The sequence below is a fragment of the Vulpes vulpes genome, chromosome 7, assembly GCF_048418805.1.
Source record: "Vulpes vulpes isolate BD-2025 chromosome 7, VulVul3, whole genome shotgun sequence".
Classification (NCBI taxonomy): Eukaryota; Metazoa; Chordata; class Mammalia; order Carnivora; family Canidae; genus Vulpes; species Vulpes vulpes.
The window spans coordinates 63,919,461-63,934,121 of NC_132786.1; the positions used below are offsets into that span (position 1 = coordinate 63,919,461).

A 14,661-nucleotide genomic window follows, 5' to 3' on the forward strand; every position below is an offset into this window, starting at 1 on the left:
CATACCCATAATAGGTTGGTGAGTGTTGAAACCCTGAGAGGTGCGCCGAGAGTCAGCTTTGTTCCCACAGAGTGAGGGGGCTGCTGGAAGGAGTGGGAAGCAGAGTGTGGGCAGGCGACAGGCAGAGGCCGGGGACAAGGGATCCAGGGGTAGTAACGGAAGGTGGGGGTGCAGCCGCCAGTGGATCTCAGGTTCCAGGAGGAGAGGAGCCCTAGACTAGGCAATCCAGGAAAGTTGCACTCTGCATTTGGGGGCATTTAGGCCTGAACTTGGCGGTGCTTTGGTCCATCAGAGTCGCAGGTAATCTCAACCCTTTACCGCAGATGCTGCCGCCCTCATGAGCCACTGGATGAGCACGGTGCTGGCGGCCATGCAGCCCTTCCTTGCTCTTTCTTTCATCTGCCACCGCCACAGAAATTGCTTCCAAACTGGCCTTGGCAGCTCCGCCCTCACCTTTGCCAAGAGCAGTGCTATTCAGCTCCGTCCTCCCTTTCTTTATCCTGGCAGGTCACCCTGCCTCTTCCACCCTGTAGAGAGTGAACAGATCAGAATTCCCAACAGATTAGCTGTCACCGTCGCCGCCATCCCCTTTACTTCCGTCATCGTCACAGTCAGCACGTGTCACTGAGAGGCCAGGCTGAGTCCCCCAAAGAGCACTCTGCACGGAGCACGATTGTTGCTCTTGTGTTAAACCACTGACGAACAGACATTGACACATTTTAGTATCCTCCCGGATTCACAGAAAAATAATAGCTTTTCTAGGACTATCCCCATCCCACCGATCCCCTCCTTTTGTCCCCCGGCCTGAACTTTGTTGTAAGCTTCTCTGGGCTGCATTTCCAGACATCTCTAGTCTGCGGCTGCTCAGCAGGTTGGCCACAGAATGGATGGCAAACGGGCCCTTCACAACTTAATCACACCCCTGCTTAGTCCCTCCAGAGATCCTGTGTCTGGACATCAGCAAATACAACCATAGTTTTATGTGGTCACTTAGAGTTGGTGCAGTAAAATGCCAGTTTACTGTGTAATTTCGCTCACGCCCCTCACCAGATAGCGCTTGTAAAAGTCTAGCTTAGCGAGTGATTATTGTAGGTACCTACTACACGTATCAAGTACCAAATTTCTTCTTAGGAATAAACAAAATCTCAGCCCCTAAAAATAGGAACAGTAACAAAATGGTTTAAAATCTGTATGCAGGGACGCCTGAGTGCTCAGTGGTTGAGCATCTGACTTCTGCCCAGGGTGTGACCCCAGGGTCCTGGGATCAAGTCCTGCATTGGGCTCCCCACAGGGAGCCTGGTTCTCCCTCTGCCTGTGTCTCTGCCTCTCTCTGTGTCTCTCATGGATGAATGAATGAATGAATAAATGAATAAATAAATAAATATAAAAATTAATTACGTAAATAAAATAAAATCTGCATGCAGATGGCAAAACATAAGAGTTGTAATAAAATATATTTTAATAATATATAAAAATGATAATCATGTAAACTAAAGATATCTATGACTTTTGGCAAATATGCAGCATGACAGGTAGGTGTTGGATGATAAAGGAGGTCAAAAGTAATATTTTTCTGGGATTTGGGAGAGTAATAAGATCTTAACTGATATTATAAAATACCTAGGAAAAAGTAAAATATGTTAACAGATTAGTAAAATACAAGCAGATAAATCAAAAGGAGAAGAAATGCTCCAGACAACAGAGCCCTGCGGTTTGGGGCCAGTGTCTTTTTATAGGTGACCCTTGAACGACATAGGTTTGAACCACAAGGGTCTGTGGACTTTTTTCAGTAAGTACAGGACAGTCCTATAAATATATTTTCTTTTATTAAGTAAAACTTGCTTACAAAGCATGTGTTTTGCCTTTTTTTTCCTGAAGTTTAAATTTCATTGTCCAGATAAATTCTTGTATTTATCAATTAATGTAGCTCAGCCTGTATTAAACTTTTTCTTGAATAACTGCTCTATGTGAACCTAGCCTCAGATGTGTGATTTTATATTTCTCAGTTATTGTGAGGAATAGGTTGATTTTTCAAAGAGAAGGATTTAACATGGAACTACTTTTTTCCACCTGATTTTTTCAGGCATGAGTGTGTTACTTGAACACGTTCACACACAAGCGTAGACAGTACTGACAAGACAGTACACGGGACATGGTCGCGTGATTGCTTGACCAAAGTTAGCAGAATGGCTTATTAAAAAGTGATGGAAAATAATAATTAAAGAAGTAAACACATCGCCTGCATGCCTGATAAAGAATAACAACAGCAATCTTCTTGTTCTAATTTGAGTTTTTAGAATTATCCAAGAGGAAAGATCTTTTTTTTTTTTCTGTTACATCATGTGTGCAAATTTTAATTTATTAAGTCTATCAGTAGTACTGAGACGCTAGATGTCAAGATGCATCTACGTTTCTAAGACAAAACTGGGATCCGTCTTAATAGTAAGCAATGTCTCTGGCTAAATGTATAACTTTAGCTACATTTACAAGTTTTTTTAAGTTTTTATTTACTTTTCACCTACCACACAGTGTAATGTTAGTTTCAAGTGTACAATTTAGTGCTTCGACACTTCTGTACGTCACTCGGTGCTCATCACAAATGCCCTCTAAAATCCCCACCTTTTAAAAAATATTTGACCTAAGTACCAATGCAATGCAAGTCTGACCATAATCACCAGGACTTATTGGCACACAGCTCCTGCGCTGAAGGCACAGCTTCCTATCTCCCCTCAGACGCCAGTTCCAAGCTCAATGTCTCCAGGACACCCACACCTTGACCAACTGGCTCAAAACTGGGGGGTTTATCTTAGTTTGCCTAAATCCCTAGTCTAACTCGCAGAACATGAGAAGCGATATGCCTGCAAATACGGGGTGTTATAAAGTAGTCAGATCAGGAGCAGCCAAACCGAGCGACTCGTAGGGCACCATCCGGCACCGGGTCGCACATGGGGCTTCCGTGTCCTCAGGATGTGTCACTTGCCAGACACTTGCGTATCACTGACCAAGAAGCTCTCCTGAGCTTGTCTGTCCAGCGTTTTCACGGGTTTTCATTACGTAGGCATGATTAATGCAATCCCTGGCCACGAGGTTGAACTCAATCTTCAGCCAGCCCATCGCCTCCCAGAGGTTGTGAGGTCAGGCTGGTACCATGTGGCTCGAAACCCCAAGCCTCTAAGCACGTGGTTGTCCTTCCCACATACAGCACGGATGTTATCACAAACAGAATCATGATCACAGTTACCATAAACTCAGGTGTGGCTGGAGGAGCCCGTCGTGAGTGACTAGGGATATTCCTGTCGCTCAGGATGGTCCAAGGGTCGAGAAATGACTGTCTAGACACCAGGAGCAAAGAGCAGACCAACCCTTTACTACGCACGACCCCATATTAACGGTGTGAGCAGAGACTACAGCACTATTTTGATTCTTTAGATTTCTGAGATGTCACATATAAGGAATAATAAAAAAAACTACTTATTATATGTTGGCAAATTGAATTTAAATAAACTATTTTTTAAAATAATAAATATTTTTTAAAGACCTACTAAGTAAAAACTTAAAATATAGGCGATGTGTAAGTTTTACAACAGTGTTCTCTGTGTTCATAATACTTGATTTTGATCACATTATTTTATGATACAAGTTTGCTAAAGTGATTGTTTATAATAGGTGGGATGATACCGAGGTATTTGAGCCTAAACCATCTCTAAGATAGTCACTGTTTCATAGTCTATATTCTTTTCCAAAATGGAAATAAGGATTCTTCATGTATCAAGGTTTGGATTAAGAAACTCCTCTGATAAAAATAATCCTGGAATTTGCTATTTGTTGCTATCAACTTTCTTAGCAAAATAGGCAAAGATGCACACTTTTAAGAAAACTGATATTAAGTTAAATAAAAACGTAAGTGAGCAAGTAATGTGATCAAGGAAGTCATTCATAAATAACATGTGAAGAAATAAATCCGATTCAAAATAATCTAATTTGATCTAACAACATGGTCAATTGTTTTATATGTCCTCTAGATTGAAAGAGTGGGTCTGACAATAGGTTTTCCCACCCACTTAGGTTGAATTTCTTTGTGCCTAAAATCAATTTAATTAAAGAAAGTACAATATTGTACAATATCCAAATATATTATGGAAACATGCTTTTTTTCCTGAAGTTAAACAAACCGTTTACATTTTGTAATTTAGTATTCAAAGATTTATATAGTTTTTTTTTTTTGTTTTGGGTTTTTTTGTTGTTGTTGTTTATAAAGATTTTATTTATTTGAGGTGGGGGAGAGAGAGAGAGAGACCCGTGCCTAATTTATACGTCACACTCTGCCGTGGGTGGTCAAGGGAAACGCGTAGCATATGGAGGGTGGTGCTCTCCATGGTTTCGGGCATTTCCTGGGAGGTCTTAGAACATATCCCTGTGGATAAAGGGGAGCTACTGTATAAGATTTTATGTAATACAGCAACCATAGAGAAAGCAATGTTTTAAATCTTGTCCCTCTGGCATAGTTTTATAGGGAAGTTGCTGGATTCTCTGTTATTTCATTTACGGTTGCCCAAGGGAAGAGCAATGGCTTTCCCAAAGACAAACGCCCCTTGCTCCTGGCATTGGGGACCTAACGAGCACCCAGTGTGGGAGCACCCATTACGGCCAATGGCACTGGCCTCGTTGGACTCCTCCCCCTACTAACAGGCCGGTCAAGGCCTGTCTGTCCCCTTCCTTCTCTATGTTTTTGCTGAGACTGAACATCTGAGGGCTCTTCCATCTTTGCCCCTGCAAGCTTCAGGGTGAATTACCTTGGGTGATTTAAGCCAAACACTGGCTTCCCCCACCCCTCACAATTCACCCACATAGGTGTGATGCCCAGCTCCCTTTTCTTTGGAGGGTTATGGGGCATTGGTCCAAATTGAAAAAGCAGAGCTTCATTTTACTTCTGGCCATGGGTCTTCTCTTTATTCACCACCAGACGGACTCCTGAGGCTATGAAGGATGAATGGCTTCAGACCCACTGGACACAGCCGGGGGTTGTGTTAACTTGGGAGTTGAAGTTAATTTTGCGGGGGATGGCATGGAGTTTGAGATCTCATTGCGGCTGATGCTCTTTACCCATATGCTTGCTGGGCTTGTTTGGGAGAGTCCGGGTCTGAGAACAGAGAGGCCGAACTAGGCGGCAGCTGGGCAGGTTGGGAGGCTGGGCACGGACGTGGGAGTAACACGGAGGGTAATGCGAACCAGGCCTCTCCATGTCTGGGAAAGGAGTCACAAAAATGAGGAAAGCTAATTGGATTAGAAGGAGAGGTATCAGTGTGAACTTGTGGTTTTAATGTTTACATGACAATAAAAATGTCGTATGTAGGTGTGCGTGTGCATGTTTCGCACCTCTGTCTCTTGACAGATAGAGAACGGCACCCTAGCAGACTTGCGCCCCTCCAGGACCCAGTCTGAGCTTCTAAATATCAATTCCCTACCATCGGTCCCTAGAGGAACCCATGTTCTTGGAGAAATGAAGGGTCATTTCTTGAGGCTCTGGTGGGAAGGAAAAGAAATACACCAGGAACCGCTCTGTGTCAAATAGAAATCTGTGAGTCCACCCTGGTGCAAGTAGGTACGCACCTAAATGGAGTGAATGAAAAGGAGATTTGCGTCACGGAATACAAACGAGTAAACCTAGAAGGAAGGTGGAATCGGAGAATCATCACTTGGCAACTGTTAGAATAATAAATGATTGAGGCTGGTGCCCGGGTGGGTGCCAATGCCGACAGGGAGGTTCCGCAGAAACAACAGGCCCTCAGGCCCGCGCGTGTCCCTCCTTGATGTGTGTTCTTCGAAAGCAGGGAAGTAGTAACTTCTGGGGAGAAGCCTAGCACATGCCACCCTTGGCGCGTGTTAACGGGAAGGCCACTGGGAGCATGCCCAGGTGCGCACTGGGGTGCCGAGGACCCCGCTGTCGAGGCAGATGACACCCTGAAGAGCTGGCCGCGCTGTGGGGCTGCGACCGGGGGGGGTGACCTAGCCGCCCACACGGTGCCACCGACCCAGGCTGGGAGGCCGGGCCCACGTGGCCCTCTGGGCTGCACGAGCCAGCGCGTCCCACCCGAGACCAGGGAGCAGCCTCGGGGATGACCCAGCAGGAGCGGATCGCCCAGAAGTGCTCAGGCTGACGACTGTCGTCGCTGAGACCATCGGACAAACCCAAACTGAGAAATACCAGTCCACACAGAAAACGTGCTTGTGTTTTCCAAGAGCGTCAAGTTGAGGAAGGCGTGAGAAAGACTAAGAGACTCTCGGGGTGGAGGAAACCGAGGGGGACCGTCAGGCGAAGGTGCCGAGGGCTCGCGGTCAGGTCCTGGAGCCGCGACCCCGCAGAGCAGAGTCTCGGGGCCCCGGGAAGTCTGCGCGGTGCACACTGGGGCGTTCGTGTCCGTTTTCTGGAGTCCGCAATGTTCTGTTGAAGGGAACACGTTGAATTTTTGCAAGACACGGGCCATCATGTTTGCAACTTGCTCACAAATGGTTTCGGATAAAATAATTTTACAGATCCCCACATAAATGAGTTAGAGGGAGGAACAGGCACAATTATTGTGTAATGTGGAGAGAGAGAGTGAGTATGTGGGAGCTTTTTACTCTATTTGTACCTTTTTTTTTTTTTTTACCGTAGAAAGGATTTGAAATATTTTAATAGGTTTTTATAAACTTTACACAGAAAGAATGACAAATCAGCCATAAAATCTCAATATCTTTAAAAACATCATCAGTATTTGAACTTTTTGTTTCTATGGTACTTTAAAAAGCATCTATAAAAGAATCAGTCGGACCCGTTCTACACGTTGGTGGAGGAGTGCCAGGAAACATAAGGAGTAGTTGTCAGAGGCCCGTATTTCAGGAAAAACAATCAACTGATTCTTGGATAAATTCATCTTAAAAAAAAAATCTTTTTTGTTTCTGTTCAAGCAGCCACATATACTTAGGGCTTATGCTGTAAGTCATCTAAAATTATTCTTGGAAGTAGGTTATAAATTATAAGCGAATAAAGTAGATCAGGATTCCAACCAGTTTGTGGCTGACAATCAGTATTAGGGGAAGTAAATACCCGTCCTGATGCGTAGGGGCGAAAGTATCCTTCCTGGTTTTCTTTGTCCGGTGTTGCTCTATCTGGGTCACAGGAAAACGATGTGATCAAAAATATACTGCCTGGGGCAACGCCTAAAAAAAGAAAATCTCCCAGCTGCATGGTGTGGGGGGAAGACCGTCTCTGGCCCGTCCACGAGGGCCCGGTGGCCGCCCGCCGCAGGCTGGGTGCTCCCCGCACGGCACCCCCGGCTCCCCGACCCATGCACCTGTGTGCCCTGGGCGTCACCTGAGGCCTCAATATCCAGCAGAGTGAGTGGTGGCATCTCGTGACAAGTACAAGCAGGACGGGATCTGTGAGTTGCTCCATCAGCAATGACGTTTAGAAGGATCGGGACTCACAACGCGTCGCGCACACACTCCCGTGTCACCACGTGCCAGGCCTCAGCGTCACCGCCACTCCATGGAGCTGTTCTCAGTGCCACGGCTCATCTGCGCCCAGTCGGGAGCCCATGCGGGTCCTCTGACCCCACGGAACCCGGGCGACTGACGACGAACACGCGCAAAAGTCAAACAATGCGCAGCAGACGCCTGAATTGTGGGGACCGGAGGCTGGAAATAGATGTTAAAACGTGTGAGCAAGGGTCTCCTGGCCCGAAGGGAGAGCTGAACCGAGCGAGGAGCACCGCGGGGGAGTGTTCGCTGGGCGCCGTCCGTGGGGGCTTTGGCTGGGCTGTTCTCCAAGCTTTGGGGGAAGATGCACAGGCGGGAAGCTGGGGGGCAAGGCTGCTGATGGGTCTAGGTGGGGATCCCCGGGGGGCTCAGCAGTTTAGCACCCGCCTTCGGCCCAGGGCGTGACCCTGGGGTCCCAGAATCAAGTCCCGCGTCGGGCTCCCTGCATGGAGCCTGCTTCTCCCTCTGCCTGGGTCTCTGCCTCTCTCTCTCCCTCTCTCTGTGTCTCTCGTGGATAAATAAACAAAATCTTTTTTAAAAATTAAAAAAATAATAATAAAAGGGTTTCGGGTAATTCAACTCAGCAGCTCAGCGGGAAATGTCTCTGAGCGCCCGAGGCCCAGGGAAAGCAGGCTGGCAGGGATGCGGGTGCGGCCCCGGGTGCTGATGCGGCCGCGCTACTGAGACCTGCCATCCCGCCGTCTTCTTGGGAACACGGTCTGAGGCCGCAGAAGGGGCTGGCGCTGGCAGCGCACCTGCTGAAAGGCTCGCCAGGGCTGCGCGTCGCGTCTGGGATGGTGGAATCCTGTAGTCTACACCCGCGGCTAGGGTAGCTCTGTGTGCTAACTATGCTGGAGTGAAAGTCTCAGAACGTAGGACAGTGAGCAGACAACGGGTTTTGGGTCAGAAGAGTGATACCGGCGTGAGAAAGGCAGCCCGCAGCACACGCGTGACCGGAGCGGGGAAGCCCCGGGCTTGGTGGGCGGCCTTGTCTGGACGTGTGCGGGTCTCGGTCGGCCAGTGGGGGTCAGGGGCCTTGGCTGCACTTCCTCTTCCTCCTCCTGCCTCCAGGTCCCTTGCTGTGGCCTGGGCGTGCCCGCAGGCGGGGGGGTTCCCCGGGAAGATGACTGCCCCTTTGGGACACAGTCTGGCCTGCCCTCCTGGGAGCGTGGCCCATGACCCGCCGTCGGTCCCCCGGGAGCCTGAGCGCTCGGGCGTTCAGGCCAAGCAGTGGGCCGGGCCTGGGGCCCAGAAGCGGCTTCTGTGTCGGCCCGAGGCCAAACCCCAGGTGGCTTGAACCTTCCAACACTCCCGAGGCCCGTTGTCCCCTGCGTACCTGCGGTTCTTGGGCGGGTCCCGTGTGGGAGCCAGCCCCCGTTGACGGCAGGGAGGTGGATGGAGGCGGGCCCTGAAGCTCTCGGGAGCTGCAGCTTCCGGAACAGTCTACACGGCCGTGTGCACACACACAGTCAGCAAGCCGCGTGTGCACCGTTCCCCCGCCAGCCCAGCCCGGGCCGGGGTTGGGGACTCGCTGGCCAATGCTGCCGGGCCGGGCTCGGTGGGTGGGGAGCTCTGAAAACCTCGAGTCCCCGGGACACAGGTCCTTCAGCCCGTCTACAAAGGACATTTATGAGCAGAATCCGTGGCCGAAGATGGTCTAGGGTGCAGGATGCGGGTGGCGGGGAGGCAGGCTAGGCCCTTGCCCGCTGGGGTTCCGCTGGGAAGCAGCATCTGCGTCCTGACACGCCGGTCACCCTCGGCGCAGCTGGCTCTAGCAAAGTGCTCGCAGGGCCACAGCCGGCTGCTGGGGCTCAGGGTGTGAGCCCGGCCTGGATCGAGCCCCGCCGGGGCCCGCTGCACAGCTGGAGTCGCTCCTCCCTCCGCCTCTCCCTCTCCCCCTGCTTGTGCACGTGCTTTCTCTCTCTCAAATACAAAAATAAAATCTTTTAAAAATAAAAACAAAAACAACCGACAATGCAACGTGGAAAAGCCAGCGCAAGATCCATGTAAGACCTTGTGTGTCCCCACACTGTGTGATCGTAGCTGTCCCGTCAGCTGGAGGGGAGCAGAGACAGCGTGAGACGTCGCCGGATGGGACAAGAGCAGGCCCGGGTGCACAGGGGCGAGGCCAGGGCTCCCAGGACACGGGGGCACCCAGAGGGGGCCTGCAGGCCAGGACCCACACCCGCCGGCCTGCTCTCGGGAGGAGCGCGTGCACCTGTGGTGTGACCTGTGCCTCTGTGTGTCTTGCAGGAACCACGGTCCCTGCGCTCCTGAACAGCACCTCCAACCAGCTCTACCTGCACTTCCAGTCCGACATCAGTGTGGCCGCTGCTGGCTTCCACCTGGAATACAAGAGTAAGGTCCCCTCTCCCCACCTGGCCTCCCTGTCCCCCGCGGAGCTTCCTGAATGCGAACCTGAATCCCCCACTTTTACCAAGGGAAGCGTTAGGGCTCAGAAACTGCTTTAAAAGTTGCATGAAAAAAAAAGTTGCATGAATGTGGGTCACATGAAATCTCTATGAAATATGAAATCGTAAAAAAACAAACTCCCGAGGAGACGCACACGCTAGTGTCTGGAGTAACTGGCAGATGCACATGTATCTGGCATAATTGTCACAAAGCACAAAGCGTGACCGTCTGTTCTGTTTCTGGTTTCCCTGTGATAGCACAGGTTCATTTTCCCATCCTGAAACCTAGAAAATCCTAATTTCCAGACAAATGATGGTCCTCGGGCCCCTCCGCTCCTCGACGCCGAGGCTGGCGGCGCAGACCTAGCACGGAGCCCCACGCGCCGGCTGCTTCGTGTATTATTCATTTTAATTGGAAGGAGGTATCGCGAAGGAGACGCTAACCTTTTAAAAATGAATGTGCGAGTGAGCTAATAGTCTGATAAATGGGTTGGCAAAGGTCAAAGGCGCAAATCTTCTTTGGCGTTCGATTATGCAGGTAAACCTGGCAAAAATGAAATAAGAATTTCCAATGAGCGTCAGGTTTATTTTAGGACATGTTTTCAAGCACTAAAAATGCTTAATGTTGATATTCATCTTCTTTAATAAGCAGCTGCAAATAAGCAAATACATGGATCAGGTTTAATAAGTGATCTTTTGAATTGAGATAAACAGTTTGCTGGGATGTAAATGCATGCATGTTTTTGAAAGGCCCGATTTCCAGCTGATGATAAATATTCCGAACCAGACACAAACCACAGGGCTGTTTCTCCTTTCAGTTAAATCTCCCTACTTATTACAGGCATTTGTATGCAAGTTTATTCCAATTTATTTGAATAGGACTACTTTGGTGACAGTGTGAAATGATACTGTGGATGTTATTTATGTAGGAAATGTCTGGAAAAAAAATCTGCTACTTTGATACATTTTGTGAACATCTGTAGATAGGGAACCATCGACCATATTTATGACGGTGTTAATAAATTCACTAATATTTTTAGCCGTGTTACAAATGATGAATGCTCCTACCTCTTTGCCTCAAACTCATCTTGTGGATTCCGGGCTTTTCACTCATTTCTTATAAAAAGAGGTGCGAGTAAAATAATTAGGCTGCAGTTACTATTATGTACACGTAGAGCTTCAACAATATAATTATCTACTTTCCACTTTGTTCCCAACCAATACACTTCATTAGGAGAGAAAGACTAAGGTATTTCTCACTGAAATGAATCTTGTTTAAAAATCCAAGGCCTCGCTTAATTACTCAGTATATTTACTTTTTAGTTAGCCACGCATAATGCTACGTTTTCATTTGTTAACCTTTGTTTTGAGGGATTGTTTTCCGAAGCTATTACCGTATCTCCCGTGTCCTACATGTCCTCCCAACGTCCTGCTCATTTCCCTGTTTTAATGCTTTGGGCCAGAGTTTAAAATATGGGTCACATCATGTGTTTGTAGAATTAATCTCATTAAGGCCAACATCAAACAGTCTAAGGACTGTTGAATTGAGCTCCCAAAAGATTGTCTAATATTTTTAACCTGTTGACATATTTTCCATCGACCTCAAAATAAGTAATGTCAATCTGCAGCCCTCGCAATTCGGATTTGTCACTAAAATTGATATCCGTGAAATAATAATTAAAAACAACGAGGGGATCCCTGGGTGGCTCAGCGGTTTAGCTCTTGCCTTTGGCCGAGGGCGCAATCCTGGAGTTCCGGGATCGAGTCCCACGTCGGGCTTTCGGTGCATGGAGCCTGCTTCTCCCTCTGCCTCTGTCTCTGCCTCTCTCTCTCTGTCTCTATCATGAATAAATAAATAAATAAATCTAAAAAAAAAAAAAAACAATGAAAGCACAAGCACTCTATGCCAGGTCCTGCTCTGAACGTGTGACAGCTCCTTACTCACGTGTCCGCAAAAAGCCCTAGTTTTAGGTGCGCCCGGGTCTTAAGGAGGACGAACACAGGCCGTAGTCACACTGCTAGTGACCCACGGAATGCAAGACGCTTCATGAAGGCCCTTTACCGAGCCCTAACGTATGCCCTAACGTTAGCATCCCAGTGAGCTATCCCAGTGAGCTATCAGAGAGGCAGCAAGCACTGCTATGTTCTACAGATGGTGACCCCAAGGGTCAGGAGCAGGTGGGGACACACGGGAGATAGAGGAGCTTGTGTGCTGGTTTGCCCGGACCCCAAAACAGAGCTGCTCTGGCTGGTCCACACCAGCTGCTGTCTGAGGAATTTCCCTTTCCTCAGTGGGAAGGAGCCCCTAGACCCTGGTAACCATCACAGTCCAGCATTCTGCATGAGCACCAATAGGAATTTCCCAAACAGAAAACAGACATTTTTTTTTCATTTGAAGGGATGAATTATAAAATGTTAATGATTGCAAAGCGATTGTAGGAAGGTCTGATCTGACACATATGAGCTAGGTTCTCTCGCGTGATTGGGTAGGAGCTCAAACCCTCAGCATCACTGAGAGCTTCATGAGTTCTCCAAGCCAGCTGTCCTAACTTCTACATCATTTTTCTGGATAGGACCTTTGACATTGTTACGCAGTAGAAGGACACGGGTGTCACCCTTGCTCTGGGCTCTTCTCTTCAGACAAACTCCCAAAACAGAACAAAACTAGCAAAATATCGGGAAACCATAAAGATGTATGCAGATGGTGACGATACCGGTTTACCCTGGAAATTACAAAGTCTGAGCTAAGGGAACATAGCATGGACCTGCTGCCAAGGAACAACATGGCGGCAGCGACCCTGGAAGTCAACACGAAGAGAGCAGATGTCTATATAAATACGTATTGTTTATTGATACACATGATCTATCTGACGTGGGTTTATTGACTTCAGTGGGATTTGGTGGGAGAAGAGGTAATAAGATTGAAGTCATGTGCCCTGTTATAGAACCTTTCTCTTTGTCTTATTTGTATTTTGTGGATTCTCCCCTCTTTTCCTGCCAGCTCTTGGTTTAACTGAATATTTTTATTGCTTAAATTTATCTCCACTATGGGCTGACTAGATAAAACTCTTAAAAATGTGATGATCTGTCTTGAGTTTAAAAGATACATCTTCAGTATTTTAGCACAGCTTAGCTTCAAATGATATTATGTCATTTTGTGTAAAAGAGCCTTACAAGTGTGTATTTCTAATATCTGCTTTCCATCCCTTACGGTATGTGTTGTCTTGCATTTTATTTTTACCTGCTATAAAGCCCACAAAACATTTTTACTACTTTTGGTTTTTATATTTCTACTACTTTACTACAATGGTGATCTTTTAGAGTAAATAGAAAATAAGAAAAATAAATATCTTATATCCACCTTTGCTTCTGGCATCTTTGGAGCTCTTTATGTCTCTGGATTCATCCCAGTTTTTGTCTGAGGATCGTTCGCCTTTCTTGCAGTGTAGTTCTGATGACAATAAATTCTCCCAGCTTTTGCTTTAAAAATAAATGTCATTGTTTCACCATCATTTTTTGAAAGATATCTTGCTGGGTACAGAAGTCTGGGTTGAAAGTTTCTTCCTTTTCAGTATGGCAGGTGTCCTCCCTTGTCTTCTCACTTCCTAGTTGATGATGAGAGGTAACCCACTATTCCTTATGTCTGTAGACACGGTCTCTTTTCTCTGCGACACTTTATCTCCACATTTTATTTTCAGCAGGTTAATTATGATGTGTCTTGGGGCGAGTGCATGTAGATGCCCAGTCATCCTGACATTCTTGGCATCCTCTGATCTCTGCTCCGACATCGTCTGTTAGTGACAAACAGATCTCGGCTGTGGACATCCCAAATATTGACTCCTCCGCATCCCTTTTGGCTTCTTCAGGGACTCCACTCACATGTAGGTTAGACTGTTGGACGTTGCTTCTCACTTCTTTGTGCTCACTTCTTTTTATTCACTTTTTTCCCCTTGCATTCTGGTTGGTGTGATTGCTGCTATCCCTTCTTCAGATCCATTGAGTGCTTCCCCAGCCATGTCGCCTCCCCTAAGGAGCCCATTAGAAGACCTCTTCATCTCCGATATTGTGGGTCATCCTCCTACTGAATAGAATTTTCGTTTGACTTTTTCTATAACCATCTCTCTACAATCATTACTCCGTCTCTGTGCACATGCCAACTTTCTCTCTAGATTCTTTAACATATTTTTTATAGTTATTTCAATATCCCTGTCTAAAATCCCCATCCTGTGAGTATGTTCTGCATCTGGCTTTGTCACTTTATCTCTAGACAAAGGATTGCTTTTTCTTTTTTTGTGTGTCTCAAAACGTTTTTAAACCTGGACACCAAAAAAATAATAATGATAATAATAATAAATAAATAAAAATAAATTAATAAATAAACCTGGACACCTTGAGTCGAGTGGTAGAGAATGCTTTTCATGATACTAATGCCTAGAAATGGGCACACCACTGCTGTTAAGGATCTGAGGCCTCTCGGCCCCCAGGTGAGCTGGCTGCAGTCCCGTTGCTGTGGCTGCTTGCAGTGCACTTTGGATTTTCCTGGTGGCAAGCCCGCAGCACCATGTGCTGAGTTCCAGGGCTGCTTCTCAGTGGTGGTGCTTCACCTTGGCTGCCAGTCATCCTTAGTCATGTTTTCAGAAGAGGTCGTCTCCCCTCCTTCCAAACTCTCCCCCTCCCAGTAGACTGCCATTACCTGTCACTCAGTGCTGGGCTCATGCTGGCATCGGCCGTG

The 14,661-nt window shown here is 47.3% G+C and overlaps 1 protein-coding gene across 2 annotated transcripts in view; it reads left to right on the forward strand.

Annotated features, from left to right (window-relative positions):
- Positions 1–14,661, forward strand: part of CSMD1 (CUB and Sushi multiple domains 1) — a 1,871,666-nt gene that overhangs the window by 1,656,465 nt on the left and 200,540 nt on the right. For both annotated transcript variants that reach the window (XM_072763911.1, XM_072763912.1), the window contains exon 37: positions 9,772–9,876. In XM_072763911.1, the coding sequence (XP_072620012.1) occupies positions 9,772–9,876 (105 nt within the window). The remainder of the gene's footprint in view (positions 1–9,771; positions 9,877–14,661) is intronic.